This window comes from Micropterus dolomieu, linkage group LG04 (assembly GCF_021292245.1).
Source record: "Micropterus dolomieu isolate WLL.071019.BEF.003 ecotype Adirondacks linkage group LG04, ASM2129224v1, whole genome shotgun sequence".
Taxonomy (NCBI): Eukaryota; Metazoa; Chordata; class Actinopteri; order Centrarchiformes; family Centrarchidae; genus Micropterus; species Micropterus dolomieu.
In genome coordinates this window covers 21,732,176-21,752,079 of record NC_060153.1, presented here as the reverse complement: position 1 = coordinate 21,752,079, position 19,904 = coordinate 21,732,176, and the positions used below count along the sequence as shown (strand labels likewise).

The window sequence follows — 19,904 nt, the reverse complement described above, 5'->3', positions numbered from 1 at the left end:
TTGCCAAAAAGTTTGATTTTGGTTTCATCTGACCAGAGCACCTTCTTCCACGTTTGGTGTGTCTCCCAGGTGGCTTGTGGCAAACTTTAAACGAGACTTTTTATGGATATCTTTAAGAAATGGCTTTCTTCTTGCCACTCTTCCATAAAGGCCGGATTTGAGCAGTATACGACTGATTGTTGTCCTATTTCCTCCCACCTCAGCTGTAGATCTCTGCAGTTCATCCAGAGTGATCATAGGCCTCTTGGCTGCATCTCTGATCAGTCTTCTCCTTGTATGAGCTGAAAGTTTAGAGGGACGGCCGGGTCTTCGTAGATTTGCAGTGGTCTGATACTCCTTCCATTTCAATATTATCGCTTGCACAGTGCTCCTTGGGATGTTTAAAGCTTGGGAAATCTTTTTGTATCCAAATCCGGCTTTAAACTTCTCCACAACAGTATCTCGGACCTGCCTGGTGTGTTCCTTGTTCTTCATGATGCTCTCTGCGCTTTAAACGGACCTCTGAGACTATCGCAGAGCAGGTGCATTTATACGGAGACTTGATTTCACACAGGTGGATTCTATTTATCATTAGTCATTTAGGTCAACATTGGATCATTCAGAGATCCTCACTGAACGTCTGGAGAGAGTTTGCTGCACTGAAAGTAAAGGGGCTGAATAATTTTGCACGCCCAATTTTTCAGTTTTTGTTAAAGTTTGAAATATCCAATAAATTTCGTTCCACTTCATGATTGTGTCCCACTTGTTGTTGGTTCTTCACAAAAAATTACAGTTTTATATCTTTATGTTTGAAGCCTGCAATGTGGCAAAAGGTCAAAGTTCAAGGGGCCGAATACTTTCGCAAGGCACTGTATATGCGCGCGTGCAGTGTTTCCCAATAATTAACGAGACCATGGCAGCACAAAAATATTTTTACATAAAACATGAAAGTATAAAACATATTACATGTGTCCATTAAAAGTAAAAAAAAAACAACATGTTAAGGAAGTTACTTATTCTATTTTCTATTCTTTGATTTAGGGTTTTTTGGAAAAATTAAATAAATTAGTTGACTTTTGTTGCTGTTTCATCACCATTTATAGCTCTACAATGGGTTTATGATCAAATAGTTTATTAGAGTACAACATTGTTTACAAGCATACAAAGTTCTTCATAGATAGCCTCTTAATTTTGCACTTAACTTCAAAATGAGCAAGCCCCCGGACCCCCCGAGATGGTCCGAGGCCCACCCACTATAGTCTCTTAAAATCCTGTGGGAAACACTGATGTGTGTGTGTGTGTGTGTGTGTGTGTGTGTGTCAGACACCAGGCCATCACACAAACAGACAACAGAGAAAAAACACCACCTGTAAGAGAATGGGGGGTGGGGGGTGACAACAGGCAATGACAGAAAATACACCAATTGCCGAAACTGACGTCACTCTTGACTAACAGTTAAATATTAAATAACAAAAGGTCCCTGTTCATGCAGTGTTACTGCATTCTTTCAGTAGAGTTGTGTGTAACCAGTAGAGCCCGACCGATTTATTGGCCGGCCGGTATTATCGGCTGATATGAGCTAATTGCATTTAATCGGCATCGGCCGTTTATAACGGCAGATCTATGACAATTAAAAAAGAAACAAAAAGTCAGATCCATCACTCGTGTCATGGGTGTTTGCATAGTTTGCCCACCAGAGGGTGACCGGCTGCAGCTCCCCTGTTAACAACACTGCCTCACCACAAAAACCACAGAAAAAATCAGCTGACCGGAGTTTATCGGAGCTTACTGCAGCATTTAGAAACCAAACACGCAGAGGGCTGTGTTAGCGGTGAGTCGGTGTTTTGTCACGTTAATTACGTGACTTAAATAATTATAATAAAAACAGACCCAATCACTTCTCTTCATGACTTGCTAACCCTCAGGTTTTTCACTGCACTCTCCCGGCTTCCTAGCAGCTCACAGCAGGTTAATGTTACGGTAGCTGGGTGTTGGAAGGTGTTGACAGATTTAACTGTAGATTTATTCTGAAACAGTGTGGCAGTTCTAGTGAACGGTCCACATTTGTCCCTAGTTCATCACTTCTAAATATTCTCTAAAATCACATAACGTTACAGCAGCTCACGCTGCCCATTGCTAAATTGACCACAAAGCTAATGCTGTGTTTATCAGTGGAGGAGCACTAACGGTAATGAGCTGTTAAACTATAGTTTCTGGTATATTCAAAATATATCTGCGAGCCGCCTGTCTGCAGCTAGTCTGCGTGTCTGAAATGATTAAACCAGAGTGGACATGTAAATAAACATGACCTGAACAAGAATCTAACACGGCTTCCTGTAGCTCCTCTTTGTGTGACATTGTAGATGTGTAACGCTGTAGTCAGAGCCGTAACGGCTCTGGTTGTAGTTAGAACGTTAGTTAAATTAAATCTCAAAGTTGCAAGTCCTCGTTGTAGAGAGTCATGTTGTATTAGATGCATTCAACAGCAACTCACTATATCATAGCTTTGGTTAGAAGAGTGCTGGTAAAAGGATGAACTGGCTGTGAATATGCTACATTGAAATTATGGCAGAGTATGTGTAAAGTGAAATACACATGCTTATTCTCGCTCATTGTTTCTGTTTACAGATGACTGAAAAAGGTGCACATTCCTGCAACAAATATTTATTGATGTGCAATTGTTTACATGTGCACTTTTTGAGACTGTAATCTATTTTATTAACATAATCCATTTAGGAAAAGCTTTTTTAGCCCACATACATACCAGCTTTCAATATAGGCCTGTTCTAAGTGTAGTTTATACAGTAAAGGGGTCTACCATCCAAATCATTCTCTAAATCTAAATATCTGCTCTTTTTCACTTTAATATAGGCATCAGCCCCCAAAAACCCACATCGGCTCTAGTAACCAGGGGTGGAAATTCCCGGCTCTACCAAGGGATCTAATATCGTGTAACACACGGATTAGGGTTTTTTTTGTTGATGTTTATGTTCATTTCATGTTACTTGTGTTTGACTGGCTTAGATTTGTAAGAGGGTGTACGTTGGAATATTAGTTGGAAGGGAAAGAGGGGAAAGTGTAGCCACTTTCAGACAGAGATCCCGCAATGAATGCAAACATTTCCGTCTAATGCAACATTAGCACATTCAATATGAACAAACGTTTGCAGCATAGTCCCGCAACCATGTGTGCTTTCATATAGCGTCCAGCTTTCCGCAACCAGTGGAGTAGAAAAATACTGTTATGTTTAACACAACACCGGCATGTCGGCTGTGGCTTTTCACCATTGTGGCCCCCTATTCATAGTTTTCACGTGAAGTCACATTCCAAGGAAAATGCTCCCTTGGAGGTCAAAAAAGACCTTATTTTCCGCTGCGTGAAACCAGGAAGCAAGTAATACGCTGTTACTTTGAGTTTATTACTTTTTTACGTTGCCAAAATGCTGGATGGATGTTGTGATTTCGGATGCACTAATTGAGGAGGCAAGCCTGTGCTGTGTTAGGTGAGGGATTCCTCACAAGGTAAACGTAAACATTACCGCAGTTGAGCGGCGGCAGGGACGCGGCGGCTTCTAACGGTAGAAATGCGGCAGCGGATGCTGTAAGGTTATATGATAATGATAATGTCATACTGTATTGTCACATACGTGTTGTGAAATTCTTCTTCTGCATTTAACCCATCCCTCAAGGGAGCAGTGGGCAACAAACTCCAAATCTTTAACAGTGTCTGGTCACTAACACTGACAGGAGAACCCAACATGTTTTTGATGGTGGGGGAAACGGGAGCGACCTTCTTGCTGTTAGGCCACAGTGCTATCCACTGGACCGCCGAAACGGAATATGAATCGGAAGTGCCCAACCCTTCCAGTTTGTGTTCATATCTTTCTTTTTCTTAAGTTGAAAGGTGATCCAAATGAAATTTGACTGCTTTTGCGGCGTTTCTAAGGGAGAGTCGTGGTGTGAGCCGCTATGTTGGTCTGTCATTTTGCCCTCCAGGTCACCGTGCATGTCACATGACTGAAAACTATGAATTTCTACCAACGTTACCGGCTCAGAGGCGGATCATATCGGACCCCCCTCACCAGCTCTGTACCTTTTGATACAGCGCAGTGAGCTGGCATATTGGCACAATGCTCTCAGAAAATAACACAGTGTAAAAGGGGCTTGTGTTGGGAGCTATGAGCTATGAAAGTTGTGCTTAGAGAGTTTTTAGCATTTAGCTAGCTAGCTACCACCGTAATGTGGCGACAGAAGCAGAACTTAAAAAAAGAAGGTTGGCGGTCCAGTCTGTCCAATGGTGGCTGACCTCATTTATTTTATTCGCCAAAGTAGTTTTACTTTCATTTGGTGAGTGGTTAATACTAAAATTGGACCCTGTTCAGGGTATAGAAAATTTACATTTATAACACAGGCATTGTACTTCAGTTATAGTCGTCTTATACTTATTCACACACTTCCTAGCTATTTGGCACTCAATAAGTGTGATAACACTGTTTAATCAATGCAAAGAAAGAAAACAACCAGTTCTGAACCAGCATAATGGATGTATACTAGTACAAGTCAGCTAATTTCCATTCAGTGAGATTTACACCATCTTAGCAGTGTTTACAGTGATCAGTTTAAGCTAGCTAGTAGACAGAAGTTCACTTATCGAGAGGGCTTGGCTGCTTTACTGTGGTGACTTATGCTAGCTAGCTCAATAGCTAACAGTCACAGTCTTAAAATGAAAATAATATTGCCCTCTGTTTTCTTAGATGCTGTACATTGGCTGGGAGAAGGTGAGAGAGGGAGGAAGATGGCATAGATGACAATGTTTGTTTGCCAACTCGCAAAAATTTATCTTAAGCGATTTCAGCCCGCTGTGACAGCCATCAGGCCGTCTGATACCTGTCACAGAGAGCTTCAGTCAAAGCGCGCTTCTGTGGACACTTGTTGAAGATATACCAACCACCCTATGCAGTTGGTGACGGGGAACCCACAAACAAAATGTAAAAGGCTTTGTCCTGTACAGTGCTGTAGTGTACATGCAGGACGTGAACATTGTATTGATACAGCACCCTCATATCCTCTTGTATAATTGTATGAAAAACCGCCATAGCTGAATAGCCTTTCATCTGATTTTTTTATTACCCACTCCAAGGACCCTTAAAGTATTTTTGAAAAAGCGGAGGATGGATTACCTTCCCCATACTGAGTGGCCTTTCTGCTTTCCCTGCTCTGACACTAAACAGCAAGTGAAAGGCCAGGCAGCCATGCTGCACTTGTCCCTCTAAGGCCTCAGCCCTAGGGCAAGATGACAGACATCCCCAGTCTGGACCACTGCTGGAGTTGCTTTTGTGGGTATTTATAGCCACCAACTCCCAGATGGGAGCCACACCAAAAACAAAAGTAGTGAGCTGTGTGCCGACCAGTCACTTCAGGAAGGGGGATAATTGGGTGAAAGTGCATAACAAATGAGGACTAATAGGAAACAAATGAAAGGGAGGAAAGTTGGGGGGCCGGGGGCTGCAAGAAGGGAACAGTAGTATTTTAAAACTGTCTCCCCTGCCCCTCCCATGGTTGGGGCTCCCCTATCGACATGTGGCGCTACCTAACTAAAATATTGCTTTGCATTTTTGGTCTCCAGCCAAGAAACCAGGGGGTAAGGTTGTACAGAGTGTGTGTCTGTCCCCATTGAGAAATGTTTGCAGGGCCAGTCCTGAGCGTATGTGGTTAAACTGAACGCTGCTGCTCTGGTAGCGTCCATGTGGCTGCTGGTTTAGAGAGGAGGGGCTGAGAGGAGCGAGGGAGGAAAAGACGGATGGTTCCTTTAGCCTTAAACAAGCTTCTTCCACATGGAGCACCTGCTCGCCTGATGCCAGGGACAGACAGACAGCGGGTAGCGCTGCAGATCTGGAAGGCTGTGTTTACTCAAGGAAGTGTGTAGGCCAAGTGCCCTCATTAAAGGCTGGATTCTGACTGAATGTCAATGAAGACAACCAGCCGCAGCAGCAGATGGTAGGGTCACTGCCTCTCTCTGTCTGCTCTGTTCTGTTTTCTCCCATCCTATAGCATTAAGACCCTGTTGATAGTATGTTTAACTGATAAGCTTGATTGATTTGGATATGTCTTATTTAAAGTGTCACCCCTCGGCTCTTGCTTCCTTCAGTTGTGCGGCCGCAGTAAATTCTCTCTGAGCCTCTCGCCTGCATGCTGATGGCGGCTGCTTCTCTTTACTCATTTACCTTTTATTTATAAATAGAAATGTTTTGTTTTACATCATAACTTCATCCAAGATTAACACATCTGTCAACCACTTGCTGACTTAACCGGATGGGAATTAAGACGATAATTTTAGCCTCCTAAAGTCATGTTAGGGTGAGTTTGATGAGCAATTTGATTGGCCACCGTAGTATTGCTGAATGACCCTGCGTTTTTTTCCCATTAAAAATGATTTAGCAGGTTAGTTAAAAAATACTAGCCTAGAGATTGTATTACGTTCCACTACTGAGTAGGTGAAACAGGAGCCAACCACTGGTGGTCTAGATAAATGAAGAGCTGCAGGTGACTTTTTTTTTGTGCTTTTATTACTGTGTGAGTGTTTACATACCTCTGATAAGGCAAGCACTGGCAACCTTTTACAGTGACTTCTTTATCATATTGAAAAGGTCTGCCAACCTCACAGGTTGTGATGATCACAGCTGCCTGCAGTACACACAGGGTAGTTTGCAAAGTAGGCTAACACTCAAGTGAAACTCACTAGCTTATGCTCACCAGCTGTAACACACTTACTGCTTCATTTATTTTTGTCCCACTAATTGATTAGCCAAAGAGGTGTTTCTTTGGGTGGGCACCCTTAATGCACACACACCTCCCATGTTTTCTTGCTGTCTTAGTCACTTCATCTCAAACCAATCATGGCTCCCAAGGCTCTCAGCATTATGCTCACACCTCTGGATAGTGTGACACAAATATTCCTCCACCGCCCAGCAGGAGCCCTGAGTGCTGCGGGATTCTCTCTCTTGTCACACTGTGTTTGTCAGCCCGTAGCAATGCTCTTATCATCATGCTGCGTCTTGTTTCTGTCTTGTGCTGCAGTAACAAGGCCACAGTGCAGCACCAGTTAGCATGTTGGCTGATGAAAATTCCATAATTGGGATTGTTGGTGAACATTTGGACTGAGGAGTGTCAGCTGAGGAGTAAGACGACATTGGTTTGTTAGATTTGATGCTGATGGTCGAGGGTTGATGTGGTTGAGATGCCTGTGGTACATGGAGAAAATATAAATACTATCACTAATTGCTTCTTGTACAGGCTTTTTTAACGTACCGCAAAGGCAGTGATGCTTAGGAGAGTGAATGTTCCTTACTGGCACACATGTCAGTGATCCAGTGTGGCACACTGTAAACCACTCTAATATCTGATTAAATTAATTTTGCTTTTCTCTTCCTCTCGAAGATCTGGGGTCACTGTCCTGGGATGATTTGGAGAATGACCTTCCAGATGAGTTGATCCCTAATGGAGGCGATCTGAACATGATGGGTGGCATGCCTTCAAACGGTGGAGCTGGTGGTCCAGGTGGCACCCCTGCGGGCCTCGGCAGCGGTGGCCCTGTTGTACCGGATGCAGCTGCCAAGCACAAGCAGCTCTCAGAGCTCCTTCGAGCAGGTAGCACCTCTAGTATCACAGGCGCAGGGCTGAACTCAGCTAGCCCTCAGTCAGGCGGTATGGGGCCTCAGCTAGGAACACCGCTGGGAAAGAGTCCCCTTGGCCAGGGCTCCCCCAACAACCACCCATCCCCCCAGGCCCAAAAAGCAGGAACACCAACTGGAGTAGCAGGACAGAACAACAACAACAATACTGCAACAATGGGCTTGAACACAACCGGCTTCAACCAGTCCATGATTAACAATAGTCAGGGCCATGCTGGGCTCCTGGCCCAGGGAGGGCAGCCCCAACCTGGGCAGGTGATGAATGGTGGTCTCGGACCTGAAGCTGGGAGAGGACGGGGAGCAGGGGTGGCAGGCATGCAGTACCAGGGACCGACAATGCAGGGAGCTGCACCAGGACCAGGAGGAGCAGGGAGTGCGTTGGCAGAGACGCTCACGCAGGGAGGGCAGCAGATGGGGGCTCACGCCACCCTCAGTGCAGCCCAGCAAGCAGGCAACATGAACAAGGTGAGTCTCACATCCTCTTAAGTGTAGTCTTTGTGCATGCGCTTTTTGGGACGAGAATGTATCGAGGCATACATATTAATAACATTAGTAACATGTCACTGGCTCTGATTCACAGAATTAGTAATTTATGTCATTCATAGAAATTGTTGATGGAAACCATTTCAACTTAACAAATGAATGTGATCCACTTGGACTCCAACAGCTTAACTTAATGAGCTTGATGGTGCGTTGTTGGTGCGATGGGTCCCATTCTTCCTTCGATACTTGACAAATTCAGACTAGGGCTGAATCGAAATTGCGATTTGAAAGAACGCGATTAGCTAATCGTGAAGACGGCGATTAAAATGTAGGTTAATTATACAGCAAATCTGAACAGTTTTAAGCAGTCATGCTGTTCATTCCGTTGTCATCCTTGTGTGACAGATCTGCTCGCCAATCGCAAGTGCTATACGCCTCCTGTTACGGTCCTACCCACTAATCAGAGTGGGCACAGGGTGTGTACATTTTACAACAACAAACAAAAATGGCCTCAGGCGAACCGGCAGCTGTGATTTTGTCTTTTGCAAACTCGCACTGAAGTGTTTGAGTAGCGGAGCGTTTAGCCTGCCCAACGTTGTTGACGTGTTGTTAATTTGTCATTCTGTGTGCTCCAACTACAGATAACTGCTCTCTGTGAGCCCTTTTCGCTCCGCTCTCTGCGCTGCTGCATCCACATTGAGCATTTCCGAATAAGAGAGTTTTGCCTGCTTTTGCTGACTTGTTCAGATTTTGTTCATTTGTTCAGTCGTCCTTGATTTTTGTGCTTCTGCTGTGGTTGAGTAGGCTATGCAGTTAAATAGTTTACTTTTTGGTCTGTTTTAACTGTGTTTATTGTTGAAATACGATCGGGATTGGGCACAGGGTGTTTTATGTAGAACATTTTGACCAAATTCTCTATGCTGTTCTCTCTCTGACTGCTTGCTTGGTTCATCTGCTCTGTGCTGCTTGACACAGCTTTAGTCAAAAATGGACTGAAAGTGAATATTGAAAAAGAATCGAATCGTAATCACAATATCTGGCAGGAAAATCCCAATTAGATTTCCCCCCCCCCCAAATCGTTCAGCCCTAATCCAGACTAACATGTTGGTCAGTCAAAATGATCTTGTTCTGTCTCATCCATTAACTTTTAACTCAAGTGGAGCCCTAATATGTCAAACCTGGATGAATTTACTTTGGATAACTGCATGCTGTTGTCTTGCAATGAAAAACCATGACGTGCTCTCATATGATTGGCTGGCATGACTATGGAGAGCAAAGAGAGTCTGCATTCATGTGACTGCACATTGTCGAAGTAATAAACCTAAAAGAGCACGGAGGAAGTACAACTAAAAGAAAATTTACAGAGAGTGCTTCACAGAACGGGGATGAGGAGAGATTGGTGTCTCTATTATTATAGTTCCTTTTTCAAAAGGTCAATTAGAAATTGTATTGTTTTTTTATAATATCGCATCTTTAACAATTTTATGGCCAGTAATTTTACCGGCCAATTTAAAACCCTGCTGGGACACAACAAAATGGCGACCATCTCATTAAGCATTGCTCTGCAGCACCACTGGTTGCCAGAAACTCGACAGGATACCTTGAAGATCTTTTTGTATTGCATTGTAAAAGTAGAGAAAATTCCTCTTTTCTTTCCAGTTTGATAGGGCCAAAGGATGTGTGCTGTTCTCCTGGTCCCTGCTAAATCCACTGCTGGTCTGGATGTGAAAACCATGTGCTTCCTCTGATAATTCATTGTGTCCCCATGTTTGAACTGAAGGTGTAGCTGCTCTCCTGACAGCAGCTTCAGTTAAATGCCAAACAGGCTCAAGCCATTGACCCACGGTCAATTCACCCAAAGTGACGTCTTCAAATTGCTTCCAAACAACAGTCCAAAACCTAAAGACTCAAAAATGACAAAGAAAAGCAGAAAATCCTTACATTTATGAAGCTGGAACCAGCAAATTTTTGACATTTTTGCTTGAAAAATGACATTGCAGCTCTAATTGTAAGCTAGTGGTCAGCTTTATGGAGCTCTTAATTGGCTGTTCATTGATAAAGGATTTCATTGAACCCTCCCAGACTATGAATTGTGAGTGTGTGTATTCCTCTGTTGGTCTTTTCTCCCCCCTCCGCTCATTTCAGTGCTTTGATTGTTCCAAAATGAAATGTACACTCCAAACATGCCAGATCTACTCTCACTTTTGGCATGAAGCTAATATTGACACTGCTGTCATTTTTTAGATTAGTTTTGGGACTCTATATGCTTTATAAACTCTCTGTGTGTTAATGTTCATAGTGTCATTGGCTGCTTAGACGTGAGCTTGCCACCAATGTGGTTCCACAGGAAATCTGTAGGAAGCAATCTTCTTTACTAGCTGTGTGTGTCAGCGTGTTGTGGTTACGTGCCGCTTAAGTGTCTTGGCTCTGAGCGGAGACTTGGACGAGATAGTGACTGTGTGTGTTGAAAGTCATTCTCGAGTAGAAAATGTATGTACACATGCTTTAACCACATGAAAGATTAAAAGCAGATGTAGACCTATCCACGGGAGAAAGCGTGTGTGTGTGTGTGTGTGTGTGTGTGTGTGTGTGTGTGTGTTTAAAGCTTGGCTGTTCTCCTGTGATTATCATGTCTCCAACAGCTCTAGAGAAAGACCACTGGACCCAGTCTTTGTGTGTGGCTTTCTCTATTGTGCTTGGTTGTAAATCTCTTTTTGGGCATTTGTGTTGGTGAGAGGCTGCTGTCACTCCTTCCTGCCCCATGCTCCTTTTGTTATTGTAAACGCATGAACACTCCTCCCTGCTTTCTCTGGCTTTATTGGGTGGCTGCTTGCCCCATCAGTCACGCAGGGAAAGGCGGTGTATTGTAAACCACTTAATCAGTTGGAATGACAGAGGGCGAGTGCAATGAGGAGGAAGGAGGGAGGGAGGGCTGCTCAGCTGAATAGTCTGGCCTGGCAGCATAGCGGTTCGATGATAGTTGGCAACTGTCCTGCCTGCTGATGTGTGGAGTGTGTCAGAGAGTGGGGGTCTAAATGGGAAGAGCGAAGCGGAGGGGCTGCGCGTTTGTGTGTGAGCGGCTGTGTGTGTCCGCCTGCTCAGCTGTGTTGAAAGGCTGCCAGTGTCTGGTCGTCTCAGCTGGGTCTTTTTTATCTGGTCTGTTGGAGCGGTGTCAACAGCCTGAGGGGATACAGCCTAGCCTGGCATGGCGGAGCCTGGTTGGTCTCCCAGCAGCTCTGAGGATGAGAGAGCAGCAGCAAGTTGATCAGTGTGTAGCACGGCGCTGACAAGGACTTTATTCCCCATGGTGCCTCACATCTTAATGTATGCAGTCATTGTTCTTGTTGAAGGTGGGCGATATGGGCAAACTCCTGTATCACAGTATGAAATTTCATATTGTCATATGGATAGTTCTTATGCTCTTATGTATTTCCACACCACATATTTTTATCTACTGCTCATATATTTTATATTATGCTATTTATGATTTTAATCTTTTTTAATTGTACATAACTTGTGGTTTTACTGTTAAGTGTCTTTGAGTGTCCTGAAAAGCGCTATAGAAATAAAATGTATTATTATTTACTATTTTTTATTGGTTTCTATCACCTCACTTAGGGCTGGACAATATATTTGGTGGCGGTGTCATGATATTAATAAAAATGTTTTTGTACTAACTAAATTTATCATGCTATAGATGTATGCAAAGTAACAGAAAATAAAGAAATGGAGACTCCTGACAGTAAATATTGTATAATACAGACCAACAGGATCTTGACAATAGGACTGCCAAGTTATTACCTGTCAAAGTAGCTAAAGAAAGAAACACTTTGCCAAGATAGGACAGCATTTATCTCGTGGGTTCCTAACCTATTTGCTGTGTTATTTCTAGTGGTTCAGCCGACTAACTTGAAAAGAGAAGGGAGGCAAAGAAAAGGTTGGAAATGTTTCTGGAGTCGAAGGCTGTGGAAGTCCTTCCTGCCAATAGCTGGTGTCATGCAGAGCAGTCGTGGTGCGAGAACATGAGCTGGTTCAGACAGAAACATGCATTGGCAGAGGGTGTCCTGCAGTGACAAATTGGCATTGAAATAAAGGCGGAACCTTTGTTGGCGCGTTGGTGCTGTCTTGACAAATGTAGGTCCCCAAGTAAATCATAATCCATCTTCTAAAAAAAAAAATAGTAGCGATCTGCCTGTTTGCTTTGATGAACAGTGCTGAGTCTTCTGTTTATAGAAACAGTTAATGGTGCCACATCACAGACAGATGTGAGCTGCTAGTCGGGGCTACAAAGTAGTTTGTGCTTTCAGTCTGTAAAACGAATGCTGCTAAGTTATAATATTAACCTTTTTTTTAAATCTGTTTTTCTTTCCAGATGGGCCTGGGCACCAATGGAGGTCCATTTGGGGCCCAGTCCTATGGTCAGGGTACCACAGGGCCTGGCCAGCAGCTTAACCCGCAGCAGCAGCTCCAGAACAAGGCTGCTCTTGCCAACAGCCTGCCACCCTTCCCCAATGAGCTCAAAGGGGCCGCTGTCACTAGCGTGCCAAACATGGTTAGTGCTTGCTACACATGTTGAGACCTTACCATACTGATAACACATACGTTATTAGACATATGATAAATGCTCAGACACACCTTATTTTGATACAGCCTATCAAATCTCTCATAAAGCAGTAACATCAGCTGCCTATGACACGCTGGCTACAGCACAATTTGGTTTACTTTCTCTTGTTCACAATCTGGTCAGAGGGGCAGCGCCAGCGGCCACTGAACAAATACAGAGGCTCATTTGCTGCTTGGTGGTTGTCTAGATGTGTCAGTCATATTAATGTCTCAATGCAGATAAATCGTGTTCAGCAGATTAAATACATTGCTAATGGCACATTAGGGGGAAAAATGATCAAGTGAGCTTTTGCATCATGACATTTTTTAGGATGTACCCCTGTGTAAATTTAATACATTTTTACCCTTAAATAAAGACCAGTTGTTTAATAATAACTTTGTTCTTCACAGAGACACAAATAAGAAAAATACAATCTTTGATTTGCAATGTTAACCATACGTTTATTTGTGGCGTCCCGCCACAATATCAACGCTGACCACCACATATAGAATTTTTTTTTTTTTTTTACTAGGCTTATTTAAAATCTTATTTATTTGTACTGTGGGAAACACTGAATTGCATATCTGAAGTTAAAATTACCCATTGGTATTCAACATATATTTGATTCTGCTAATTGACTAAGTGGCTGACAAGAATTTTACCTATCTACAACTGTGGTATTGACAGTACTGCAAGCAAGAAGAGTTTGAAGGCATTATTTTAACGTTTGTTTGTACGTTTCTGTGTTGTTTTTTGTCAAACCTTCAGCAGCTCCAGCAGCAGTCTCAGCAGCAGGCGGCGATGCTCCCACTGCCTGGTGGCGGAGGTGTGGCAGTGCCTTCGGCAGTCCCCACAGCTGACCCAGAGAAGCGCAAGCTGATCCAGCAGCAGCTGGTCCTGCTGCTTCATGCACACAAGTGCCAGCGACGGGAGCAGGCCAACGGGGAGGTAAGGGCCTGTGCCCTGCCTCACTGCCGCACCATGAAGAACGTCCTCAACCACATGACCCACTGCCAGGCCGGCAAATCCTGCCAGGGTGAGTTGGAGCATTAGAAACTATCGGATAATGAAATCGGATGGATAATTTTCCATTGCTGAGTTTGTACAGATGTTTATGCAACCATTTTTAGTCATACACAGCTAGGATCCACATTAAAAACAAAAAAACAGTTAAGTGACAAACAAGATTTAAGTCAAATTTTAAGATTACTGCTTCTCTGTTTTTTATGTTGTAGTTTCTTACATTTGATGAGCCGAAGACACATTTCTAATAAAGGACAATAAAGATACATGACTTTAAAACAAGCAAGTAATGCAAAACTAATTATAACATCAATGGGGGGGGGGGGGGGGGGGGGGGGGGGGGACTTGAAAATGGCATCAACATAGATGGGGATTCCCCAGGTGGTGGTTGGGTGTGGGCAGGTAAGATTAAATGTTGATAACAGAATGTAACGCACAGAATATTCTAACATTTTAGAAAAAGGCTGATCCCATTTATTTTTCATGAAAATGTGACCAAGAACTGGTGTACATCGTCTCACACTTTGCGTTTTTTAAGAATAACATTTCTTAGTAGCAGCAGCCAGACAGCTTTTTCCCCCTAATGTATGTCATAATCTTATGCTAGCCATCTACATTCTGTACTAAGCACTCCTTTTTCAAAGTTCTGTATGAATGCAAATCACAACCTTAAAAGTTGGATCAGGAACTTCAGGAACCACAATCTGAAAAATCGTCTTTGGCTTCACCACATTGCCTTAAAATTAATGATGACAGACAGAAATAATAAATACTGGTGAGGGGTTGGGTGCAGGATTTAGTTAAGTAATAATCAGTTATACTCTATTATTTGCGTATTCAAGTTTTTTTTAGATGTCCTCCTGGTCTTCATAGGGAGCTCAGTAGCCCAGCCATCAGCAGGCAGGTTTCCCTTGACTCCTTGTTGACCATGTGTCTTTTCCTAATCCAGACTTGGCACAGGGGAATTTCAACACTCACCTCTTACAAGCCAGGTCTGCTGTTCTCCCTCCAACAATTAGTTTCTCTGCATTGGGGATATCGTCTGTTTCTGTGTGCTCATCCAGCCCCTGCTCCTCTCCTTCCTCTGTCAGCACCAGCATTGCTGTAATATAAAACAAAAACCCCTCGAGCTACTCTCATTTAAATTTGTCTCCATGTCTTTGCGCTGGCCTCGGACTTGAATGTTTAAGGTAAATCATTTCAAACCAAACATACTCACAGGCCAAGGAGTGTTAAGTGTAATGCAGTCTGTCTCTGCTCCCTGCGTGCCAGCTCATTTCCTCTTGCGCAGGATCTGCTTCTCAGTGCCACTGAAATAACTGTGGAGAGAGATTTTGTTCCCCAATACACAGTTACCATCGCTAAGATTTTAGATACGTCTGATGGCTTAGGTCATTTTCACCTGAAGGACCCTGGAGTCTGCAGTATGACTAGTGTTTGGATTGGCTCCGGACCTCAAACTGAGGCCTTTCCTTTGTTCATCACTGCATACTGAATCTACAAAAAGCCACCGACACGATAGCCCTGCTATGTTTGAGTCATTGCCAGTAGTATTGGCGTTCTTACAAAGATAATACAGTTTAATTATGTTTATTTGTGCATGGCCCTTGGCAGCTTGAAGCCCATGTAGCAATTGTATATGTGGCGGTACTTAGAAATGCCAGGCAGCTAGCAAGGCTGATTTTTAGCCTGCTTGTGATTTCTTTTCAGATTAGCTGCTAACACATTAGCCTGGCCCCAGACAAAATGAAGCGCCTCAGTTTGTACAGTCACGCACCAGGAAATATACTTTAGGTTCCCGTTCCACTTGGCCAAACCAACGGCCTTTTAACAACTGGAAAGCAGTGCAGTGAGCTGAAACTGAGATCTTTAAAGTTTTTCTCTAGTTTCTCTCATTAGCTCTGGCTGTCCATCTGTCTCGCTTCATACACAAGTTGATGATGTCATTATAGCCCTAACCAGTTTTCAGCCAAGTTAAGAAATAACAAACATTCCCAGGAAACTCATGACTAACAGATATTTTTAAAGTTAAGTCAGGCCTGGCACTTAACCAAACATTTCCCAAAAACAGTGAATCTCATCTAATTAATAGTAACAACAAGTGTCTGTCAGTGTGTGCTTTTTAAAGAAACTTTATAAACTGAGGAAGTCATGTCTCAGTTGTTCAACCTGGCAGTTAAAAGTAATGTAATTTACCGTGAGTGCCCAGTCTAAGATACAGAATGCGACTCAAATGTTGGAGAGACTGCTGCTAGGATTGTGTGTACAGAGAAGGAGCTGGCACAGAAACAAGATGCCCTTTTGGTCACGTGGGCACACTTTGGCTTCAGTAAACACAATACAGAACAAAAAATAAGCTAGAAAATGGCAGAGCTAAATGTGACAACCAGGGTTTCCAGTGATATTACCCATGCCTGATGAGTATTTGGTGGTGACCGACTACGTCCAACTGTCAACCCTGTGGCTCTCTCTCTTTTCGTCTCGCTTTCTCCGCAGTGGCTCACTGTGCGTCGTCCAGACAGATCATCTCCCATTGGAAAAATTGCACACGACACGACTGTCCCGTCTGCCTGCCGCTGAAGAACGCCAGCGATAAGCGCACCCAGCAGCGTAAGTACATGTAGCAGGCTCCGGCCCACTGTCGCTTAACAATTGTCAAGTCGCTGAGCATTAACCACACACGCCAGACACTTTCATTGGCTGTACTGAGTAAACAGGACATCTAGGTCTGGGTTTACCTTACAAAGGCCTCAATCTCGGTCGTTATGGGAGAATATGTCAGTATATTGAGCTCTAATAGTAAATGACAAGGACCTGCTTCTTACTTTCCTGAAACCAGCCAAAGATGTTTGTGCGTTGAATGATTTGTCATTCAGGCAAGTCAGGCAAATTATTGCTTGGTTTGTGCTCCTGCATGTTAACTTAAAGCACTGGATGAGCACTGCATAAGTGCAGCCCTGCTGGGCTTGTAATCTGACACACATGAAGAATAGGAGTGTGATGGAGGGAGGAAACAGAGAGTGTGTGCTAGAGGTGTCCTGCTGAGCCATTGGCTGTTGAGTTGTTTACTGCTACTCCCGACTAAACCAGAGTTTCACACTCTTCTGTCTCATACTGAAATGGCTTTTCTTTCTTTCATGTTTTTTCACTCTTACTTGTTTTTCTTTTTGTGCCCTACCATATGTTCGATCTTTCTCTAGATAACTTACATTACTTAAACTTTCTTTCCCATTCGTGTTGCGTGTCTAGTTCTTTACCCTCTGCTCAGCATTTTTCATCACTTACAGCATTCCAGTGTCAGTCTGTCTCTGTTTGGCTTGCATGTTAAAGAACATGATGCCGGTGCTTGTGTTTCTCCTGCCAACACAAACAGAGTGCAGTTTTTCTTTGTTCTGCCTCTTCTGATTTTTGTCTTTGCACAAACTCGGAGCTTTTTTAGCCCGGCCAAAGCCTGAACCCAGAAAAATATGCTAATGATCCGTCCCCTGAAGGGATTTATGCATTTATTCAGTTCACTGCTGTTTAAAGCATTTAGCCTTACATTAATGTTCTCAGCGTATATGTGACTTCATTTTGCCGGAGGTCAAAGTGAGGATGCATGTGTATTTGGTAGAACCTGTTAGGGTTAAGTATTCCACGTCTTTGCCAAGTTTTCACCAAAACAGATTATTTTTATATTCATTGGGTTTTGCACAAAGTATTAACATTTGCATTTTGTTTGTGCTCTAGCTGGTGCAGCAGTAGAGTAAGTAAGATGGTCAACATGCAAGCTGCAGTATGTTCACTGTGATTGTATTTAAGTGTTTTGACTGACTGCTGCATCTCTCTCCTCAGCCATGCTGAGCTCCCCCAATGCGGGCCTCCAGAACCCAATGTCCACAGTTGGTGTGGGCCAGCCGAGCGCTCCTACGATCAATACCTCAACCCCCATAGACCCCAGCTCAATGCAGAGAGCCTACGCTGCACTTGGGCTGCCCTACAGCAGCCAGGCCACTGGGCAGGCCGGGGCCCAGCAGGCCACGGGCCCAGGACAGACAGCAGGCGCACAGAACTCACAGGCTCAGCAGCTTCCGCAGCAGATGAGACCCATCAATGCACTTGGTAAAGCCAAACGAGCTCATTTTTATTCCTATATTTTCTGTGAGCGCTTCTTACTCACTGTTGGTTTAAAGGGGACCTATTATGCTTTTTCATATTTTCTAGCATTTCTATAATGTTACAATGTTTCAAATGATGAGGTAAAATTATTTAAAAGAAATCCCTGTGAGCCAAAACCTCAGATATCCCCCTGTCCTAAACACACTGTTTTGAACTGTTTTTTCTACTAATGGCTCGGTATGATGTCATTCCGAGACGGGTTTCCAAATATGGTCATTAGCTCCAGGCGGAGAATGGAACATGCAGACCTATCCCTGCAGCAACCTGGTAAACCATTAGACAATGGCCAATCAGAAGACAGTGGGCTCTGGAGTGGGGGGGTCTCAAAGAAACAGAAGCATAAACAGCTTGTTTCAGACAGATGCCGAAATGAGGGCCAGCATGAAGAGCCAGTATAAGATAGAAAATACTTTTTTGAACTTTGAATCATGCATAGCCACCATACAGGAGTCACAGAACTACAATATAGGGCTGGAAATGCAACATAATAGGTCCCCTTTAAGTCACTGCATCTCCTGACAGTCCCCAGGGTTGAATTTCAGCGTTATGTAACGTAACGTGTTGTCGTCAACTCAAGTAGTTTCCCTGTGTTGACCTGCTCTGTTCCACTCTGTGTGTGTCTATACATACGCGCGCACATACACACACCCCTCAGCGGCCCATCTGCCCCCCCAAAGCAGTCAACCTAGGACAAACATTGTGCTGCTGTCATCCTCTTGCACTCTAGATGCTGTTTAAAGTTATTAATGTTGGATTACTATTTCTAATTTCATGGGCTATTTGGAATTTTGGGATAATAAAAATAATAATTTTAAAAAATACAGCGTTAAATTTCAAAGTTTAATAAATGAATGATGTTTCCTAAGGGACTAATTTTGTTAAATAATCATGATCTCAATATTTTGATTTTTGGCACAATCGAGCAGCCCTAGTATAGAATACTCTTCAGACACGGCAGCCATTGTAGGCCTTTGAGCTCGAATTTGCAATTGAGGTGGTGCTGTTTGCTCACAGCTTTCTGTATTTACAGGTAATCCGATGGCTCTTGGAGGTGCGACAATGGGCATGACCACTTCAGATCAGACCAACCTGCACACAGACTCCCTTCCCAACACACTCAACACTAACAAGTCAGTCCCTGCCAGTGACTGTATTGCATTTCTGTAAATAGCATCACAGAGTACGGTGTAGACCTGTTTTTTTTTCATGAAAAGCGCTCTGAGATAACTGTTTTGGCGCTATATAAATAAAATTGAATCGAATTTGTTGACCCTAAATATTTTTTGAATTGCAGTAACTACTTAGAATATACACTGCTCAAAAAAATAAGGGGAACACTAAATTAACACATCTTAGATCTGAATGAATGAAATAATCTTATTAAATACTCCTTTCTTTACATAGTTGAATGTGCTGACAACAAAATCACACAAAAATTATCAATGGAAATCAAATTTATCAACCCATGGAGGTCTGGATTTGGAGTCACACTCAAAATCAAAGTGGAAAACCACACTACAGTCCAACTTTGATGTAATGTCCTTAAAACAAGTCAAATTTGAGGCTCAGTAGTGTGTATGGCCTCCACGTGCCTGTATGACCTCCCTACAACGCCTGGGCATGCTCCTGATGAGGTGGCGGATGGTCTCCTGAGGGATCTCCTCCCAGATCTGGACTAAAGCATCCGCCAACTCCTGGACAGTCTGTGGTGCAATGTGGCGTTGGTGGATGGAGCGAGACATGATGTCCCAGATGTGCTCAATTGGATTCAGGTCTGGGGAACGGGCGGGCCAGTCCATAGCATCAATGCCTTCCACTTGCAGGAACTGCTGACACACTCCAGCCACATGAGGTCTAGCATTGTCTTGCATTAGGAGGAACCCAGGGCCAACCGCACCAGCATATGGTCTCACAAGGGGTCTGAGGATCTCATCTCGGTACCTAATGGCAGTCAGGCTACCTCTGGCG

General features: G+C 43.6%; 1 protein-coding gene across 4 annotated transcripts in view; it reads left to right on the top strand.

Moving 5' to 3' along the window:
- Positions 1–19,904, top strand: part of crebbpa (CREB binding protein a) — a 66,662-nt gene that overhangs the window by 7,067 nt on the left and 39,691 nt on the right. For 3 of the 4 annotated variants that reach the window (XM_046047086.1, XM_046047084.1, XM_046047083.1), the window contains exons 2-7: positions 7,416–8,134; positions 12,525–12,704; positions 13,524–13,791; positions 16,275–16,388; positions 17,613–17,879; positions 18,967–19,066. In XM_046047086.1, the coding sequence (XP_045903042.1) occupies positions 7,416–8,134; positions 12,525–12,704; positions 13,524–13,791; positions 16,275–16,388; positions 17,613–17,879; positions 18,967–19,066 (1,648 nt within the window). The remainder of the gene's footprint in view (positions 1–7,415; positions 8,135–12,524; positions 12,705–13,523; positions 13,792–16,274; positions 16,389–17,612; positions 17,880–18,966; positions 19,067–19,904) is intronic. The other variant, XM_046047085.1, reaches the window with a different exon arrangement.